Genomic DNA, 19,146 nt, shown 5'->3' on the forward strand with positions numbered 1-19,146 from the left:
CAAGAGCGATTTCAAGAGAGTGACTTTCAATATAATTGTTCCGTGTGAGAAGTGCACTTATATGTGACACAAAAGTCACAAAATGTTTCATTCAACAAAAACAGCTTGTGAAAATTTTTTCTTCCATCCATAAATCTTCCGCTTTTTTTCAATTATTATTCAAGTCAGTAGAATTTTTACAAAAAAAAAAAATTTTAAAATCAAACTGGAATTCCTTTGATGAAATGTTTCAAATTTGATGAAATGGGAGTGTAAAATAAATTGAAGCGATAAAACCTAAAGCTACCGCATGGATTCGTCTTTGCCGAATCGTTTAGCACCTCGTTGCAAGTAGAGCTTTTCGTGTACATAGGATCGTTAAGGAGAGAAATATATAGCCCCTCCCCTCCTTCTCTTCTCATTTCTGTGAAATAATATCATCGTCAAAATGCTAATCGCCATTAAATACTGTTGCTCAAAATATGTGAAGAGGCACTTTACACTTTAACTATTCGCAAAGGAAGACGACGGAGATAACAACAACCAAAAATAAGACGAAAAGAAATGTTTGCGGTATCACCTGCTCTCGTCGAAATTCAAAGGGACCACAGAACGCCTTTGGCGCGTATCGCAGCGCCAGCTGATAAATTAGTGCACGAGACGAGTGAGATTCGAACATGTGCGTGAACATACATGTCTTGGTACATATATATATACATTGGAGAAAATAATGTGTGTGATTCTCTTTCTCTTCTTCAGTAGACTATTTCTTTCAACGTGTCCTCTGATCTTCCCGATCTTCAAGTTCCCAAACAGACTATATATTCTAACCACTTTAGTACATACTCTTATTTTTTTTTTTTTTTTTCTGTACTTCCAAACTTCATACCAAATACTTTCGACGTTTATATGCCCAGAGTCGTGTGCTTTTAATAGAGAGAACAAAAATGCCGACAAACATCATGAGAATTCCTATTTTACACCTCTTCGAGAGTTGAAAAATTTAATTGGCGTCTAAGAATTCAAACCTGTTGCGACTGTGCCCTTTTGGACCAAGAGATGCATTCCACTTTACGGAATGAACATAAATCAACATTAAAATAAGAAATTCAAATATTTGAAAATTTTTGCAAAAAAAATTAGCTTTTTCATCCATATCGACTTAGACTAGACTTCTTTTTTTCTTCTTCCTTTTTTAAAATTGTATAAAGAGCTCACTCTCTTCCGCTTCGAATCATAAATCCCTTCTATATAATATTAGGCGCGCGACGCGATATACAAAAGATTGGAGATTATTATTAAAACCACATTAAGTTCGCTGCACCCACCGTTCAACTTCTTGCCACGTCCCTGACAGTTACGTGAACCGGAAGAGTAACCCTCATGTGTTCACTCTATATAAGCAGGTCTTTTCTTCTCTCAAGAAAATGCACGCACAGTCACGTACCGTACAATCTGTGTCCTTAACACACACACACACACACACACACATGTATACTTCAAATATATACGGCATCCAGTTGAGCTGATTTAAGAAAATCTTTTTTTTATATTCTTCTTAAATCCCTCCAATTCCCTTTTTGTATTATTTCATTTATATATATATATAGAGACATCACTCGATGAAAGGGATCAAAATCTTATTTCTCATCGAGACAGTCTATTTTTTCAAGCCTATATTGTTTACTCTAAGCTATTTTCTCTTTTTTTAAAATTATTTTTAAAGAAAGAGGAGATTTAAAAAAAATTTTAAACTATAGAAAAAAATCAAATCCATATAAAAATAATTGAAAATAAATTATTTTCAGATATAAAAAGAATTTGCAAAAAAAAAAACATTTATTACGACACACGAAACATTCAGTAGGGACATGGCTCGTGACAAACGAAGAATACGATAAATATTTGAACCTTACTAATAATAAACGCTCCCGCAGTGCGTCTTGGCTGACGTAAGGTTGAAAGGAACCGCCACAAACCAATGGTACACGCGCGCTATAAGCGCAATATGTGCTAGTTCACATTAATGTACATCTTGCCTTGGAGTTAAAGTAATAAAGCGTTTGCGCCGGTTTCGCGGAGTCGTAAATTTATGTCATTTAATAAACCGCCTCCCAATGAGAGAAGTCACTAGAATATTATTTCCTCACAAGTTTTAAGTGCATTATATGACAAAAACAATTCTATTATAATTTTAATTTTTTACGATTATTCAAATTGAATTTTTAAAAATTTTAGAAAAAAATTTTTTCAAAATTAATTCTTTGTTTCAATTTGAAAACAGACGAGGTATTATAATGTTTGATATATGTTCAAATGAAGGCAAAACTCAGCAACGTCGATATATTAAAAGATTAAATATAGTCACATCCATTTGCCATTTCCTCTTTCTATATACCGCGCGCCTCACGCGTCACTAATGGCTCCACAACTATTTTTACTCTCATTTTTAACTGCAGGAAAAATAAACTCACGGTAAAATTTAGGGGTGTAGTTGTTGTTGGTTAGTTTTATCATTATAGCGCTTTATGAAATCCCGCTTCATTTTGCCTACACAGTCACACATCTTTCAAAACACACTTAAGAATCCTGCAATATATATATATAATATTTAGACAAATTTATGTAGATTGAATTGCTCGACAATTTATGTAAATTTCTTTCCAAGTGCAAGAAAATATTTTTAGTTATTTCTTTTCTTTTATTATTATCATCATTATTACTGCTTTCGTAGAATAATTCCAAGACACATCTTCTTTTTATTAAAAAAAAGAACGTGGGAATGGTTCGACCTGATCACGAGAAACGTGTGAATTCGTCAGAATTGCAAACACCCAAGGGAACCAATCGTAGCATCATGTATATAATACAATACATATATATATTTATGCGAAAACTACCAGAATTTGTTGGTATATGGCAGGTGCAATGATTCCATCCCTCGCGAATATCAAGTTTGATGATTCTCTCACTTTTAAAGTAATTACATAAACGTACATGAGATTTGCGTGAGATAAAACATGACCATACAATTTTGATGGTGATTTGTTTTATGCTAAAATATATTATATCGCCTGTTTTATGATATGCCTGAAAGCGAAAACAAAGTCGAGAGAAAAGATAAGAATTCGGAAGCTACCAATGAACGTTTATATTATTATTATGATTATTATTATTATTATTCTAAAGAAGACTGGCACAATTTCGTCTCGGGAGTGAAAAACGAGTCGCGTTAATAATTCTCCTCCGGGCAACAATTAACCACACGCGACACAGAGTCATAACTGTGCATGTAATTCAAGCTTAAACGACCTCTCTCTCTCTCTCTCTCCGTTAGGGACTCGCCTCCTCGACAATGGCTCGTTTCATAATTACCCTACTGTACCAAAGTCGGATATAATAAATGAAAAAATGAAGACGGAACCCCAAAACTCGGCAAAGCGTCCAAAGGCAGCTTTTTATTTCCTTTTTGTCGTTTTGGATGTGCCTCTCTCTCTCCCTCTCTCTTTGACGCTGTTTCGGCTTTGATATTCCTGCCAGAATATTCCCACTTGGCGAATACAAACGCCAGTTCTCGCTCTTCTCAATTTACCCCCCTTATCCACCCACCATATTTCGTCTCTCTTTGGATCTTTCTCTGAATTTTCTCTTCTCTCTCTCTCTCTTTCTCCCATCCTTCTATTCTTCCATCCACTTTCTTCCTTTTCTCTTTTAGTAAAGCACACACGCAACCTCGCTCTCTCGGCTTCTGTTTCTAAAACGGCTTCATTTTGCGCAAAAGCACCTTTCTTTTCTCATTCGAGGACCCCTAAAAACACTTGAAATTAAAATCATCCTCGGCTCAAGTGCCTTTTCCTTTTGCATTAAGTTAGTGTAAATTATCTTCAATATTTTTTTTTTCTGCCACATTTTAATTGTATGAGGATAAGTAAAATCTCCAGTGGATTCATCACTGAAATAATTAAAAGAAAATTTAGGGAATAATTAACTTTTTTTTCCCCCTCTGAATTTGTTTGCGAGTCTCTTCAATTTTTTTTATCATAAGCAGATGCAATTTTTAACTTCTTTTCTTGGATATAGAAATTCTAAAACTCTTCGATTCGCTAATTTTCTTTTCTCCTTTTTTTTGTGTCACCGAAGAAGAAGAAGAAGAAGGTTGATCTCAAGGTGATGACAAAAGATTTTCTTGCCCGGGGCTTTCTAGGTGTGTTCGAGGACGCGATCATTGAGGGATTCGACATGGACTTCATTCCTTGAACGACTTGAATCATCCGATTCTTTATTTCTCCGTCTTTCTATGGATCAACGAACCAGTGTACTCGAGTTTCTTTCAAACTCGTGAAGAAACTGGCTCAAAAAAAAAAAAAGATGAAAAACGACAGAAGCGAATAAAAATCTCTATATACTGTCGCACAACTAGAGAAGATTTTGGTGGAAGGAAATAATTCTCTCTCTCTCTCTTTCTCTCTTTTACTGTTTATATACTTTTCGCGTCGACGACGAGACGCTCCAGATTACTTTCGTCGACTTTTCTTTTTTTGCTTTCTGAGCGCGTCGCTTTATTTTTCTCCTTACTACTACTTTATGGAGTTTCGGTCACGGCTAGTTACCGTTCGCGCTTCACATTGAAACACACCAGTTATATAGTAAAAACTAAAACCATTCAGAAAAATGCCACTCTCATAAAACGCGTAACTTAATTAACATTCGGCACGGTACTCGTTTTCTCTTCGTTTCTTTATTCTAAAAAAAAAAATAAACATGACGAAAAAATCTTTTTAAAAAAAAAAAAAAATTTACCTATATTTAAATTTAAAAAATAATTACATTAATCAATTTTTTATCAGATTAAATAAAGACTAATATCTTAATTAATTTTGCAAATTGGAAATGTCGGAATAATTTACAAACTCTTTTTTCTCAACCACCTGGGGGAAAATGTACGACACATTTAACGAAAAATAACCAAGTGAATCAGTTAAGAAAACTTACAAGTAACGTGCGTGTACTTGAATAAACGCCTTTGAAGCCTTACAAGTAAACAAAAAGACAACGAATAAATTGAAAGCGTAACTCAAATAGTTTATCTAAAATTTTTAGAAGTACAAAAATGGCTTATATATTTTATATAATCATTTTTTTTTTCATTAATTTAAAATTTATGAGATTATAGAGAGATGTTAGGAAATTTCTTTATCGTTTTTGATATGAAAACCATGGAAGAGATTAATTAAACGAAAAGCAGGGGACAATTAATTTAACTCTTTTGCTTTAAAAAAACTGGAAGCGCATAGTGAAAGGAATTTTTCAACTATATATATATATATGCATGTAATTCGTTGGATGGTCCACGCCCACTTTTTCGCGATTTCAATTTAGCCGCTTCATCCGACTGTTTTACTCGCAGTGGAAGATTGAGATCTATGACCCTTGCCTACTGGGTATATAGATGGAAATCGTATACTTGAGTTTATCGTACTGCCTGCAGAGAAAAACGATCTACCTCTACAATTTGATATTCGTTATAATTAAATGAACCATTCATGAATGTCTCTCTCATGCCTTTAGTGGAAATGTAATCTTTTTTTGTTGCGCGGTTATAAAAATTATTTCTTTTATTCTTGATTTTTATTTTTTTTATTTTTTTTTTTCTCTACTTTTTATTATTTTTCTTTTATTATTATTTCATTATTTATGACATTCATATCAAATTTCTTTTCTGACGGTATTTTTTTTTTTTTTTCCTTCTTTTTTTTCTTTAGACAAAAGTTCAATCCGTTTCTCGCGCAACAAAGTCCATAGAAATTTACTATATAAAGGGAAGTTATGTATATGTGTATATATATGTGAATACTTTAAGCCACCTTATTCACGTTTTCTGGAAAGTTTAACGACATCTAGAAATATGGCTGTCATAACTGTAATTCTTGCTACAGCAGCCATATGGCTGACAGCATTTATGATACATACGAAACTGCCTATATTAGACAAAAATCCAGAGAAAACAAATTACTTCGTTTTATAGAAAAATGCACGCAATAGGAGATTATTGAATTTGAAATACCCGCGGGATTGAAATCCTATATATGATGAAATAAAATTCTAGCTTTAAATTAAAAAAAAAAGAAGACCTTTCTGTCGGTGATGATTAGTTTAATTAAAACACCAGTTTTTCTTTCTATTGGAGAAATAATAATGGAAGAAAAATAAATAAAAGAGAATAGAAAAAAATTGTTTTAAAGGAAAATTAAACATGTTCTTTTTTTAAATAGAGAATTTATATAATATTATCCGATATATATATAGAGTGTGGGGTAAAATGTCTGACAGGGATGGGGTATATATGGAGAACGGATATTATCGCCAAACGTTAATTTGGTCGAGGCCAGCCTACCTTCCAATTTTCGAGCCCTTACACGCCCACTTACGAGATTGTCCGTTAATGCTCCGAAACGTCGAAACGCGCTTTCGACGCCCGCGTCTCTATTTCGCATACATATACACATACATATATATATATGAGGCACATTCACAATAAAAATACATATACAGAAACAATCGGACGTGCAATCGCACACTTAAAAATCGCCAAGGTACAAAATAGAGGTAGAGAAGCAAAACAAAAATAAAATAGATATAGCGAACCTTGATATGTTTCATTTCGAAATAGAGCAATGCAATGGCAGGAGTTATTTCGTCCTCGCGTGTTTTTGAGGGTTATAGTGCGCGTGCACCATAAAACGAACAGAGAGAAGAAAAAAAAAAAAAAAAGAAGAGAAAAAACCGGTTATATAGGAACTGTCCGAATCGTTCTCCACCTTCTCCTTGGCGATTCTTCGCGTTTTATATATATTCACCCACACAATATGGCTGAGCCTCCAATATTATGCGAGAATCATGCACACGCAAGCCTTGCGACACCACTCTGATGTAAATCGTATATATATGTAAACTTTGTTCCAAATAGCTAGGCGCAGGTACATTTAGTAAAATATATGGCTATTAGTCTTTGATAACATTATATTCCCAACACGAATCACTCGGCCCTGACATTCATTTCTGAATTCATTTACCAACTTTTTATTAATCGATTTTATTTATAAAGAAATTTTCATCGTATTTAATTGTGCTTAATTGAGAAATTAATAAATCTTTTCAGAATAGACATTCTATTTATCAAAATAATAATTTCTGATAAAAATTATATATTTTCTATTTTATTTATAACCTGAATATTGTCTTGACATTATCCATTTGAAAATACAGTCAGACAATGCCGACTTTTTCTACTTAAAAAGTAGGAAAGTATTGTCTTAACAAGAAAAAATTTATCTACTGAAAAATAAACCTTCCCTTTTGTATTTTTTCTACTTAGTGTATTTCCCTAACAAAACAGAATTTATCGAAGAAATATCAAATAGTAGAAGAAATATTTATGTATTTAAAAACTAAACATCAAAAAAATTCCTAAAATTGTAAATTTTGCCATAAAACAAAATTTACTCAACGGCATTTTACTGCTATAATTAAATCTAAAGAAAATAACTATTCGATTACATAAAAAAAAATCAAACTTCTATAATTAAAGAAAAATATCTAACCCTTTTTAATAAGTGTAAAACTTTCTTTTTCCTTTCCTTTTTTTTTTTTTTTTGGTCAAAATAGGTAGATTAGAACAGTTGTATTATCTATAAATAACGAGGACAATTTCGTACGGCGAGTCGTTCGTTTTGGAGTTGCCTAACCGTGAAACTCTCTTATACCGTTATTAGACACGAATGAAGAGAGAGAGAGAGATGCAACGATGAAATTCTATTTACATTATACCCCTACTGTATTATTTCATGAGCCAATAGACGCACAAAAAATGAAAATATGATTAATACCCATTATACATTATTACATGTTGACTATATGTTAATAATAATTGTATTTATTTTTTTTTCATGTTACAGATTTCGGATAGACAACACAGACCACATAATAGACGTGAACAAAAACAATGCAGCGTTCGAGTACGATCAAGTGAATATAATATGTCCTGTATATCAACCAGGAACGTACGATGACGATGCTGAGAAGTACATTATTTATAATGTAAGTATATTATCTCAACAAGAATTTATTCTAGCAAAAAATCTCTTTAAAAAAAGAGGCAATAAGGGATTTGAAACAAAGATTAAAAGAAAGATTCTCAATTATTCATTCACCTCAAATTAGAATTCTTATTTTTCTGGCAAAAAAAGAAAAAAAAAACTTTAGTGTGAGGAAGAAAAATATTTAATCTCAACTTTCCGCAGGAATATTTGTTTGCGCACTCAGTTGCCTTGCGTAAACAAGAGGATCGCTTTTGCTATTTGTTCAGCTTCTGAAAGCGAGCCAGTGAGGCATCCGTATAAGAATATTTCTCACGTAGTTTTTTCTTTTTTTTTTTTTGTTCATTTTTTTTCTTTTTTTTTGTTCTTGTCAACCCACCATCTGATGGCAATCGTGCCGAGTCACTTGAAACGCGAAAAAAAAGAGAATCAAGCAAAACATCAAGTCTCAGTTTCAAGTGGTAAACTATTACTTTCAATGAGAAAAAAATCTTATTTGGACAGCTGATATGCTAGACAAAGTAGACCACACGCCTTCATGATGAATTCCTACTGTTCTTTCAAAAGACAAAGTCTTTCTGATATATTTAATTATAACATCGAGTCACTTCTCACTTTTTCTCATCGTCATATCTCTCTATTTTAATCTTCAAAAGAAATTAAAGTACACACACACTAATATTCTGTCCTAATTAGTTTTTTCCCTTATTTGATTTTTTATTTTTTAAATTAATTTTCGATTTCAATTTTAGTTTTCTAATCAGAAACGAGGGGATCTAAATTACATTCAGTGATTTGATGAAGGCCTATTAATTTATTTTTTTTAATCCACTATCAGATGATGATGATGGGAAATTGTTTATTAATATATATTTTTGAAGATGCATTGTCATTTTATTTTCGTAATTCTTGGTATTGGATATGGGAAATGGGATCGTTACTTAGCAAAGGCTTCTTTCACAGTAATCAATCATTGATTACAAGAGAGAGAGTCAGGAGAGAATTGAATGGCGAGACTGTTACCAATTGGTTTCACAATATATATTTTTTTTTTTCTTGTTTCCCAGGTGTCGAAGGAGGAATATGAAACGTGTCGGATAACGAACGCAAGTCCGAGGGTAATAGCAATTTGCGACAAGCCATTCAAGACAATGTATTTCACCATTACCTTTAGGCCATTTACACCGCAACCAGGAGGCCTCGAATTCCTTCCTGGCCACGATTACTATTTTATCAGCACATCCTCCAAGGACGATTTACATAGGCGCATCGGAGGACGATGCACAACCCACAACATGAAGGTTGTTTTCAAGGTCTGCTGCAATAATGACGCAGACACATCATCCTCGTCGGCTACCTCACGCAACAACTGTAAGTGTCAACCAATAAAGAAAGTTCTATAAATCATTTATCAAAATTAGCATATATCAGATGTAACTTTTTTTAATCTCTAATTTAAAAAAAAAAAAAAAAAAACAAATACAGATGTTAAATTCGAGTTTTGGTAGCCCGGTACGATTCAAAAGCTTATCTTGATACACCATCTGGTTAAAAAATACCTGTCTGTAAACGTTGACATATCATGTGTCCTTGCAACATCTATTGATTTCTATAAATACACATATATTTATATTTTGACACGCTAAACAAGGTAGCTCTAAACTTTATTATAATTCCCTCATAAATTCTAAAATCTATAACCAAATCAAGAGAAAGAGAGAGAGATTAAGACCATTGTGAATTTTGACAAGTTTCGATTTCAAAACTTCTAATATGGAAAAAAAATTTAATTGTCCGCATATATATGAATAATTCATTTAATAATTTGTCATATTTAATATTCTAAAAATATTCAAAACTATTTTTAAATCATTTCGAAATTTGTAAATTTAAAATTCTTGAATATTTCCTAAAAAAAAACATCGTTTTAAAAAGAAAGCAAAATAAAATAATTTGAACGCCTTGTACGGGGTATTAAGGAAGACAATGTTTTGCAAAAGCATGCGGGGGATAAGTTAAGGTCAGCATTATAAAAAGAAAGAGACAAAAAAAGAATTAAAAGTGGAAAATAAAAATTTTCGTTGCTAAATGAGGGGGAAAAAAAAAAAGAGTCTAACCCTTCCTTTTTTTCTGGTTTTATTTCAGCCGTTGCAGTAACGAGCAGCACTGTTTCAAGCAGCAGCTCGACAAGCACAGCAGTTTTGGGTGGTAGTGGAGCGGGATTGCCACCACCACCACCAAGTGTTCACAAAGGAGGAGATCGATTCTATCCCGGAGGCAACATCCATCATCATCATCAGCCAGCCACGGTGTCGCCTACCCTCACCCACATGCCCCCTCCAGTAATCTATCCATCGCATCCCCATCAAGTTCCACAAACACCGATCTACAATGGATCGCCATCCTCATCACCACCTAAGACTTCGATCACTCAAAAGAAGAAGAACAGTACGTATATATAAGAGACTATCTGATTGTTTTTACCCTCTGCGTTCGCATTTTTTTTTGTTTCCTTCATTTTTGAAAATAAATTCAGTTCTAACTTTGAGATTAATTTTCTATTTATAGAATATTAATAATTGAATCAAAATTTTTTTGAAATAATTAAAAAAAATTAAATATAAAATACGATTTACTTTCACACTTGGAATTTCCTAGTTCATTTGATTATAATCGCATTTGTATATCGTGCAAAGCTAATCGCAAGACACAAACCATATAAGATTATACTTTCATAATAACATTTTCAAACAATAGAGCAATTAAGAAAAGGAAAAAAAAATTTAATTCACAAACGAGAATATCAAGATCAAGAAATAGAAATCTGTTTTACAAACTGCACATATGAATTCATTTGAGCTTTAAACTGCATCCAACTACCAGTAACGTAATCGGCTTACATTTAAAAAACATATAGTGAAGGGCACGGGTGAAAATTTATGTTCTTCAGCTTGAATCTACATTGAACAACACGGGTTAGGACCCTTTTTCTATCCTATATATATATATAGACCATCTGTTCAAACTAACTCTCATTTCCACTTCTATCCTTGTCGTCACCTAGTAATTTGACTTGAAAATAGCTCCAAGTTTGATTTGCATTTTACTATAAGCTTCCATGTCAAACAGCGTTAATAAACGTGTACCTTTGCCTTAATATATAAAGAGGGGAAATGAAAAATCAATTCAAATGAAATCCGTATTTTATAATTGAACCGCTTTAACTTTTAATTTATTTTATTATATTCTCTAAATTTTAAATAATAATAATAATAATATTTTAATTATATGGGTAAAAAGAAAAGAAATTAAAATACCTTTTACGTATTTTTGTTCTAATAAAAATAATTTTTCTTTTCACAGAAGAATACTCTGATCACCCGAACGAAGTGGTGAAAAACGAAGAGCTCACATACAACAGTGGGAGTACGAGTATGAGACACAATCGTTTGCAACGGGTACTGTACTTGTTATCAGGAACACTTTTGGTCACTCTACTATTGCCCAATATGCTACGGTGAAGCGACTGCCGACCGATTTCAAGTGTCAAACCCCTTCTTCTGTGATTATCCTACGTTTAATTAATTTCCGCGAACGTGATAAACGAATCGCGGGGACGTCAAAAATGTTCGTTTAAAAAAAAAAAATATATATATATATATAGGTGAATCGTGTGCGCGCCTCCAAAAAAAAAAAAAAGTGAAACCGACGTCGAAAGAGGATGCGTCGAAAATAAAAAACGAGCAACAAGCCATATTACAATTAAACGAAAAAAAAAGAAAGAAAAATGTAAAAAGAAAACGAAAAATACTATTTACTAGGTACTATATAAATCATATAGTACGCCCACTAATATCACTACTATAAAGCAGTAGTCGTATATTGGTTGTCCTTCATTATCATTACGCTAATTCTAGGTATTTATTCAAAAATACAAGATCGAGCGTTTTGCGTGCTAAGTATCCTCGAGCGACGACGGAACACGACAAAATATTCAATTTAAATTATATAGAAAGAGAAGGCTCGAAACCACCAAGTCGGCGCATGGCTCTTCCGCAAAAGACTGACAACGACTGAGGCGTGTGTGCATTCCATCCTCGTTCGTATATATAAATATATATATATATATATAAATATATTCTTCATGTAATATCGCCTACATGTAGTTTGAGGCTGAAATCTCGTTGACATTTAATAATATTCTCCTTAAGGCCTACCAAATTATTTTCTTTTTTTTTTTTTTTTTATTTTCAATTGTAACACGTATTTGGAGTAATCGACTTTTTTTTTATTTCTTCTTCTAAAAAGATGAAACAAACTTTGTACAAAGTTTATTATTTTGTTTCTTTCTCCCCTCCCCTAAAAAAAAATTTCAAAAACAGTAACCTGAATCCGAAAAAAAATTGTAAATTAAACTTTTGTGCGTATTTTTTAATTTTTTGGATGAAGGTAATATGAAATACTGTCAGAGAACTTTATTATTATAGATCAAAGAAAAAAAAGTCGATTTCTGACAAATACATTTCACAAAAGACTGTAAATGTTAAATTTTTAAATGTAGTGAGAAGTTTTGTATAATGTCTAAAATGAAGGGTCGTGCGCACGACGCGCGGGTCGCGACAAGATAATTAGCACGCGTGTAAATAAAATTCTAACGAATAATAAACAACGGGATCCTGCGATGAAAAAAAAAACCGTGATCTAAGAGAGTGCGAATATATAGACAAATCTTATTTAAAAAAAAGAAAGAAAAGAAAAGAAGAAAAAATGGATATGCGTATAACAAACACTGTCCACGTGATAGCCGTCGAATTTTTTTCAAAATTATATATATATACATATATATGAAAATAATTCGCTTTTTGGAAAAATGGTACGAAATCCGCGACTGTCAATTTCACAATATTTCTTTCTTTTTTTTTTTGGTTTTGTTTATTTTGTGTTTGAAATGTATGAATGAATGTGCGATAAAAAAAAAGATTGAGAAATTATTGAGCGTAAAATGTGTGAGTAAAAAAAAAAACGAGACAATTTGTATTATAGTTGTAATATACTGAACTCTATCTATAGATTTGTATTATATTTATTATCTATTATTATTGTAATGCGAATATTCACTCGATATTCTATAATATTATTAGTAAAATATCAAATTTAATAGCGAATTATTACAATACGGCGAAGGAACGGAACGTCGACGTCTCCAGCCGTTTTGTTCAATTTTTTTTTCTTTCTCAAACTATATACTTTATATACAACCAACGAGGCATTTACCGATACGTTATTTTGCGAATTGGCCCTTTTGTTATTTTCTGTCTTCTTTTTGTTATTTATTTATTTGTCAACGATATTGCATTCATATTTTCGTTGTGTATTATATGATTTGCATTTAACAAAGACTCATAATGAACGCGTGCACGAAGAATTTCGAGAAAAAAAGAAATATACTAAAAAGAAAATTTCAATACACGAAAATTATAAAAAATTCTTTGGCGAAAAATATTATTAAAAAAAAAGTTCGACTTATTTTTAATTTCATGACTTAAAATTTTTTATCATATATTTGACTCTAAAAAATTGATATTTATAAAATATTAAATTTTTTGCCAAAATAATTCAATAAAATACAACTTAATTCTCTTCATTAAATTATATAAAATGCAAAAGAAAATAAAAAAAAAAATTACCGTGATGCGATTTGAGCGAAAAAGAAAAATTTCTATCTTATTGAAAAAAAAAGAATCGACGCATTTATTGGAGCAAATTTAATGTAAATACGAATGTGTACCCGAGCTCCGGAATTTAGATGAATCCCCTGCACATTAAAAATGTTTTCTCATAGTCAATCAATAAATCAATCAATCATCAGTTTCATGCACTCACAGTTTGCAAACACAAAATAATCATAAATTGTTTTCTAAATAAAACAAAATATGTTCAACGAAATATGACGAAAAAAGAGAAAAAAAAATGCGTTTATCGTATTATCGCAGTATTGTAAGTCTAAGTATTTTGCCTGCTTCTCGCTCCCGTCTATATTTTTTGTTTTTTCCGCATAATGATAAAAAAAAAACGCCAGACACGCCAATATAGTGGACTGACAATTTATTTACACAATTTTCACACTTTATTATTAAATCACGATAAACTTTCTCGATTCCCAAACGTCTTCTAGTCATGTATTTTGTAAAGAGATAAATAATAAATATGTACGATACGATTTTGCATAATGACATATATATATATATGTATTGCCTGTTGCAAAGTGTCAAATATTGCAATACAATTAAGAAACAATATCAATCCAGAGAGAGATGAAAATTATTTCGTATTTACTTCTTTGTACGATAGATTTATATTTTGTGTGAAAGTCATATTTTTAGTTTTACAGTTGCGAATCTATTGTCAATAATCGAATTTTTTGCTACATTTTTTTTTTCAAGAAAGAAAAACAAAAAAAAGATTTTGTTTTTTTTTTAAAGAAAGAACATTTTTTAAAAGAGAAAAATAAATGAAGAAAATGAATGTTTCTTTAAAGGGAAATGAACATTTTTTTTAAGAAATTAATTTCTTTTCAATTTTTTTTTAAATTAAATAGAATTTTTGTCAAAAGAAATTAACTTCATTCTTAAAAGAAAAAAAAAAAAAAGTAAATTATTTCTTAACAAAATAAATAAGGAAAAAAAATGTGGAAATAATTAAGTTTTGCACAGAACTCAAAACTGAAAAAATGACTTTCCAAAAAAAAAAAAATGTTGAAGATTGTAATTTATATAAAGGAGCTGTGTACTCCAACACTGACTTACTTTGCCGGGAATACGAGGATAGTTTATGGGATTTAATTTGTCTGCAAAATAATTGTAAAACAATCCACTATGATGATTTTGTTAAAGACCACGAAAAATCTTGTTTAATTACTACTACGTTTAGATAATGAAACACGTAGCGATGCAGCAGAGGTACATAAAGCAAAAAAAAAAAGAAAAAAAAAAAAAGTGTGAATGGTGTTCATTCATACGGACACTATAGGCAAATACAGTATAACAAATAATTTAGGCTCGAATTATTATTGATAGAAAATAGACAAGGTCATTTCACTGCATTTTATTTTTTATTTTACTTCCAATTCTCATTCCGACGAGGCGTGGTTCATTTTTCTTTTTTTTTTTTTCATTCGACTCATTTCCACAGTCTCGAATATTTCCGAAAAAAAAAATTCTTACTCACACTCGCAAGCAATAGTTGTGACATTTTTTGATTTTAATTTAATAAATTCTAGTATTAAGAATAGTTTATCAATATGAAACAAACGAATAAAAAATGTCACGAAATTGTTTAATGTCAACAAAAAATTGCCTACGAGTGTGAATTATACGTACGCTCATTATTGTAAATATTTTTGTGAGATATTTCCGGGTTTAAAAAAAAAAAACGGTCAATAAACTAATTATTATTTTTAAAAATCAGAGGTAAATAATATTTGTGGCTCAGTCCACGCCTCGACCTAAAAATCCTATCCCAATCTCTATAAATCCTATTTTTTTTGCTGCTTTTTGACATTTCGTTTTAGTTTTCAATTTATGGATTTTATTGCATCTCTAAGTGTCTTTGTTTTGTCACCACATTCATCACTGAATACACAAAAAAAATATATATATATAATATATATTTTTTTTCCCTGACAACGTTGGATTACCATCGCAGCGACACTTGAAACATCAGTGCGCTATTCAATTTATATATATATATAGAAAAAGAAAGCAGAGGATTCGTAGATGATTTGTAAATAAAACGATGAATAACTCTATTAAAAAAAAAAGAAGAGAAAACAAAAAACAAAAACACGATATTAAATACATAATAGATACGAGATAGGTTTCTAATAACGATTTATTATAAAAGTGAATGTACGTTGATGTCTAAGATTTTTAAAAATGGAAACACAAAGTGATTAATTATTAACTATATGATTATTATTCGTAAACAATACAATTGTACTAAGTAAAATGAGAACGTCGAGTACAGCCACACTTAGCCAGGTCATGAATTCTCTCACGTTGAAATAATATTATTTTATTATAACCGGTAATCACACCACATTCGTGTTTATGATCGTGGATTACGCGCAGCCCGCACTCATTCCATATATTTAAATTTGTTTTTGGCAACGATTATTTGTTCTTCTTTATATAGAGTCATAAATATTAAAATTTAATATCATTGCTTTTGCAAATAAACATTTTTCAATTTATTATTATTAAACGCGAGATGATTTTCGCATAAAATAACTAATCTAAAATCATTTTTAAATGTATTTAGAAAATAATTAATATTTTTAATTTGATTTATAAAATTTATTTATAAAATTTATTTATAAAATTGTAAAATGAAAGTATTAGATTAGTATACTAGTGATTAAATTAATATTTCAAAAAAAAATTCTTGTCTTATCTCATCTCTTTTGGTTTTTCAAAATTAAAAAAAATTTCATTAAATTTCAATTTGTCATAAAATTAGATTTTCTTAATTAATGGCTCTCAGTGTGTGTGTGTGTACAAAACCCTCGAGCGTAATGGAAAATTTCATTAGTCTCTTGCTCTAGTGAGCAGAACCAAAAGTTTTAAAAATATTTTCTAAATTTTGAATTATTAGAGTATAAAATTTTCAATGTAGAAAAAGTTTTAATTGAACAAAAAATAAAATCGATTTTATAAATTTAACAAGAAAATTCTACAAACTATTTTAATTTTTTTTTTCTTTTATCATTGAAAATTTTAATATATTTTTTTTTTTTTATTAATAATTATAATAAATAATAAATTTCAAATTTTCTATTTTAATTGTGAAAAAAATTTATTTTTATTTTTTTAAAAATTTCATTATTTTAAAACAAGAATTTATTTTTGGGTTAGTGAACTTTCGATGGAAATGATTAATTTGCCTTAATAAATTCCATGGACTTGATGTGCAATTTTTTCGAGTAAAATTTACAAATGCAGAGGGTTTTCTGAGTTTATTACATTCGTAGAATCTCCAGAGAAAGAGAAAGAGTGCAGGCTGTGTGTAATTCCATAAAAACGAACTTCATAGAGTTTGCGTGTGCCCACGTAAGCACATACATACAGTTAAATTATGCCGTTCATTCAATACATACAATGCAAAGTAGTGTAGAGTTCATAAAGGTAGTCCATTGTAGCGAAATAGCTTTAAACGAGAAAAAAAACAGGAAAACAAACATAATCAACAAAAAAAAAAAAATTTTGCCGATAATCTTATACACATAATACGTTAATATTACTATTCTCAAGCAGACAGGCATGACAGACGTACTTCTCATGGTACACTAATTTTTTTTTTGTCCAAAGAAAAAAAAGAATTTTGAAAATTTATTAACTCTATCATAATTATGTTTTCAAAGAGTGCAACCAGCACAATAATACGTGTATTTTTCAGGGATAATTTTTTTTTTTTTTTTTTCTTTTTGAAATTCGAAAAATCACCGACGTTACACAAACATTGTAGGTATATATTGTACATGTATATCGATATAATAATTATATCGATAGAAACGAAAGTAAAAAGCCGGATATATTAATGGTACATTATGGGTTTGAAAGTACCTAACATAAAATCGTCTTTGTAAGTACAAAAGATATTTCAAGAAACGAAAAATATCCACGAGTTTTTGATGTCGAAAAAAATTTACAAAATTTTATTTTATCAATCAAAAATAGGGGAAAAATGGATTTCATGTGCTGTCGCTCTTAAAATAATTTTCTTTTTAAATTTATTATTGAATTATGTTTCGTATTTTTTTTTTTTACACAAGATTTAGAATATTAAATTAATATTAAAAGTAATTATATTAATTACATAATACATTAAAATGCAAATGTGTTTTTTCTACTTTTGTACTCACAAAGAAATTATTTCGTGAAGACAAAAAAAAAACGCGTGACTTTAAAAATAAAAGCCATTTTGAAATTTAGGTGATATTTGTAATTCCTAAAGAGTGAAAACATTGTATAAAAAAGAGACATTCGACTTTGTAAAATTTTCTTTTTAATAAAATTTGAAAATATTTTATGACAAAAAGACAAATTTATTGTGAAAATAAATTTCAATATTTTCATTAATAAAATTTATCCCTTGGCCTAAAAAAAATGTGTTTTTAATGTATATTTAAAATTGAAGGTGCTATTTAGACTTTCAATATTATATTTTTGTTAATTTTCAATTTTTTAGTAATAAAAACTCATTAACGACTTTCTTTGATACAAATTAATATTTTTAAGAATAAATTTAATATTTTAAATGTCAAATAATTTTTACATTTTGTATATAAAAAAAAAATTTAATTCTAAGAGCGACACCATGAAAAAAAAATCAAGTTTCTGTGAGAAGCGGAAAAAGATTGTTAAATTAAATAAAAAATACCTGTCAATTTCATTAATTACTACTTTTAAATGCCTATATAACAATTGTTTTTTCTCAGCGATTATATAACTTCTGTGACATTCATTCAGGAAACAATTTCTTTTTTTCATTTTCAACTCATTAGTATAAAAACTTTTGAACAAAAAGAGAGGCAAGAAAGTGACTTTCCATTTTGAATGATGAAAAAAATGATCGAATTCGACAAAGACAATTAATAAATAATAACAATTTTATTTCAAAAAAAAAATTTGAAATCTGACAAAAAGAGAGGAAACTAACAAAATTTTTAATTTTCATCTTGAAGAAGAAATAAATATCCGCAGAATTTGGTTACGAAAAAAAGGCCTACACTTGTTTTAAAAACACAAAAAAAGCACCGAGTAGCATAATAATAATCTTCATTCATTCTTGTAATAATTGTTAAAGTGACTAACAAAAAAAACTGAAAATAAATCCGTTTGGTGGTATTAAAAAAAAAAAAAAAGAAAAAAAAATACATATGCAGCGAGTTTTAAAGGTCCATGCGAAGATACAGATGCGTGTTATCTCACGTATATACATATATAAATATATAGAAATTATACCTGCGCGATAAATCGTTGTCAATAAAACTATAGACGAATTAATAGATCCC

The 19,146-nt window shown here is 30.0% G+C and overlaps 2 protein-coding genes across 2 annotated transcripts in view; one reads left to right on the forward strand and one right to left on the reverse strand.

Moving 5' to 3' along the window:
* Nucleotides 1-19,006, forward strand: part of LOC127277699 (ephrin-B3) — a 40,237-nt gene extending 21,231 nt beyond the window's left edge. The window contains exons 2-5 of the mRNA XM_051299006.1: nt 7,935-8,076; nt 9,143-9,446; nt 10,221-10,523; nt 11,439-19,006. Of these exons, the coding sequence (XP_051154963.1) occupies nt 7,935-8,076; nt 9,143-9,446; nt 10,221-10,523; nt 11,439-11,596 (907 nt within the window). The 3' untranslated portion in view covers nt 11,597-19,006. The remainder of the gene's footprint in view (nt 1-7,934; nt 8,077-9,142; nt 9,447-10,220; nt 10,524-11,438) is intronic.
* Nucleotides 1-19,146, reverse strand: part of LOC127277703 (acyl-CoA Delta-9 desaturase-like) — a 202,135-nt gene that overhangs the window by 176,509 nt on the left and 6,480 nt on the right. The window lies entirely within an intron of this gene.

The sequence above is a fragment of the Leptopilina boulardi genome, unplaced genomic scaffold, assembly GCF_019393585.1.
Source record: "Leptopilina boulardi isolate dan_hultmark-lab unplaced genomic scaffold, ZJU_Lbou_2.1 LbouV2_175, whole genome shotgun sequence".
In the NCBI taxonomy this organism is placed as follows: Eukaryota; Metazoa; Arthropoda; class Insecta; order Hymenoptera; family Figitidae; genus Leptopilina; species Leptopilina boulardi.